Source organism: Lactuca saligna, chromosome 4 (assembly GCF_052625555.1).
Source record: "Lactuca saligna cultivar CGN05327 chromosome 4, ASM5262555v1, whole genome shotgun sequence".
NCBI classification, from domain to species: Eukaryota; Viridiplantae; Streptophyta; class Magnoliopsida; order Asterales; family Asteraceae; genus Lactuca; species Lactuca saligna.
This window is the reverse complement of record NC_136420.1, coordinates 92,740,426-92,742,913: the sequence shown is the minus strand read 5'-3', so window position 1 is coordinate 92,742,913 and position 2,488 is coordinate 92,740,426. Positions and strand designations below refer to the sequence as shown.

Sequence of the window (2,488 nt, the reverse complement as noted above, 5' to 3'; positions counted from 1 at the left end):
TTATCTAATGATATGGATGATTTAAGAATGATGGCGAGACATAAAAGTAGATGGGCAAATGTAGATAAATGCATATGTGATCTTTTAAAGGCAGTCTAGCATTTTCATTAATAAAAGACAAATAACTTATAAGTTGTTAAAATCTCTCTATCGGCTTATACAAACTTTAAGACGAGACTACTTATTCATGCATATGATCACATTTTGTATGATCGAATTAAAAAACATGTTGCAACAAAATGTAACATCAACCACAAAAACTAACAAAACAAATCAGTATGCTGCTAACTGAGCGAAGTTAATCGGGGTCACAAATTGTGGTCCACCATTGTATAAAGTTTCGGCTGCAAGCTTGGAAGCATATTGTGTCGGATGGAACAAATCCCAAAAGAGGTAGTTGTTGCGGCTTGAGCATAAATTTGCTTTCGGACTACAAGGCTTTTCTGCATTTAACCACCCTTCCCCACAACACGCTCTGTCCACATACGTAAAATCTGATAAAATGGAAAAGAAAAAAGAAACGAAATTTAGCAACATATAACCATCAACAGCTAAATGTGAAAAGTCAAAAGAACAATGTGTGTCGCAAAGAGTTTCGTTTATGTACTTACTGAATAGTTGTGGGAAATTGATGACGTTAATCGTCATCTCATATGAATTCCCGAGTGAATACTTCATGCCTGATAATTTACAAGATAGTTTCTTCAAGAGAGTATCGAGCGATGAGTGAAAAGCCCGAGCAAAAGTGTTTTCTATCTCAAAACATCCCCCGGTAACATTAAAAATTCTTTGTGAAGGACAACATCCGATTGGTGGTACGCTTATGATCCCGAACTTCCTTGCTCCAAGGTTGTACAAAGACTTCAAAGATTCCACAACATTGTTTTAGTTTGGCTTCGTGATAATTATATAGTAAATACTTAAAAAAATCACAATATTAATAAACATGGTATTTTGTGACACAAACTTCCATCTTAAAACCCCAATATGGCATCTTTTGCGACACAGTTGTATAAAAAAAATTTCACCACGCATTGTTAATTTGAACTTTGTGGTAGTCACACGTATGCAAATATGTACCTCAATATGACATTCATATGCCGTCATTAAAGAAGCGATGAAAATAGTAGGATCAACGGTGCTCCTGTTTTCGAAATAGCCAAAAATGTCATTGCTCCCAACACTAATGGCAAACACGGATGTTGCAAGTATGTTTTTTGTAGCGCCTTTTCCTTTTACCAAGGTTAGATTGCCACGTACTGTCTTGAACTGCTTGATTTGCTCTGACATCGATACAATATTCTGTTCACATTTTGACCAAAATAATGAGCAAAAGATATGGATGCAGTCAAATGTCATTGTGAACGTGTGCCCCTTAAATGGAGTTATTTTTAAGATTTTGTTTATAATTTTTACCACAAAAAAAAATTGAAACATAAACGTGCAATTTAATTTAAAAAAAAAAAAAATTAAGTATATGACTAAATGAGGAATATATGTAAATTCAACTACCTTACCCGTTAATGATCATATGTACAAGACTTACCAGGTGTTTCCCTGTTACATCCAGAAGACCAGATGCTCCTGATGCGAAATTTACCCCTCTAAACATTGGCTTTCTAAGACCAGCTTTCAGGAGGAACAAGTATGGCTGTGGGCTTCTTTTTTGTCCCATTAGCTTTGCTGAAATCAATGAAAAAAATAATATATCAGTACAATTTAACTCTAACTACATTTCATGATAATTTGATCGTACTAACACAAATAATCTGCACTGTTGAAGCCGTTGCTGAAACGTCCTGTTGGTCTAGAATTAGGAAAATCAATCCCATTGTAAGGAAAATTAGCTCGTATTTTGGTTTTTGGCAAAAAAGAGTTTGTTCCCACATCAGCAGTTGAATCACCAAATATGAAAATGGCAGGCGTAGTGAAATTAATAGTGATAATGGCACTAGAAACTTGTGAAACCGTGAAAAAAGTACCCACGAGAAGATAGAAAAAAACCAAGTACATTTTTCCCATCAGAATGTTTATGTAATAGGGATTTTTTTTTTCTTCTTGATAGTGAATATTGAGTTATATATGAAGAATATAAGTATTTCTTAACGAGCGAATAAAAATATATATAGGGTGTGGGATTGAATATTAGACAAAACATGAGTGAGTCAAGTACATTGAAGTAATCCATGAAGTTCTACAAGAAGTCTATGTTGAGTAGGACGGATCGTTCCAACAATCGCTTGATTTAAACTTTTTATTTTGACACTGTTGTCTCTTATAGCTAAAAATATTCCATTAACACTACAAAAGGATGAAATAAATTAATAATCAACTTAGATTATGCATTATATACAATACTTGCCGTCCATGTCACAAAGCTAACAATGTATGTTTTCAGATTTTGGAAACATATTATTGAATTTCGGATTTTGGAAAAATATATGTTTGATTTGTTAAAGTCAAAGCTACCTTTAATTTCTTAGTCAAA

General features: G+C 33.6%; 1 protein-coding gene across 1 annotated transcript; it reads right to left on the bottom strand.

Annotated features, from left to right (window-relative positions):
* Positions 1-273: 273 nt before the first annotated feature.
* Positions 274-2,013, bottom strand: LOC145039912 (GDSL esterase/lipase At5g55050-like). The gene is made up of 5 exons (XM_078987909.1): positions 1,761-2,013; positions 1,547-1,683; positions 1,081-1,302; positions 612-861; positions 274-494 (listed from the first exon to the last, which is right to left on the bottom strand). The coding sequence occupies exons 1-5, from the start codon at positions 2,011-2,013 to the stop codon at positions 274-276; spliced, it is 1,083 nt and encodes a 360-aa protein (XP_078844035.1).
* Positions 2,014-2,488: the final 475 nt, after the last annotated feature.

Coding starts and splice junctions, on each gene's coding strand:
- LOC145039912 (XM_078987909.1), bottom strand. CDS start 2,013: ATGTACTTGGTTTTTTTCTATCTTCTCGTGGGTACTTTTTTCACGGTT. Junction 862..1,080: donor CATATGAATGTCATATTGAG/GTACATATTTGC, acceptor GAATCTTTGAAG/TCTTTGTACAACCTTGGAGC. Junction 495..611: donor CAATTTCCCACAACTATTCA/GTAAGTACATAA, acceptor CCATTTTATCAG/ATTTTACGTATGTGGACAGA.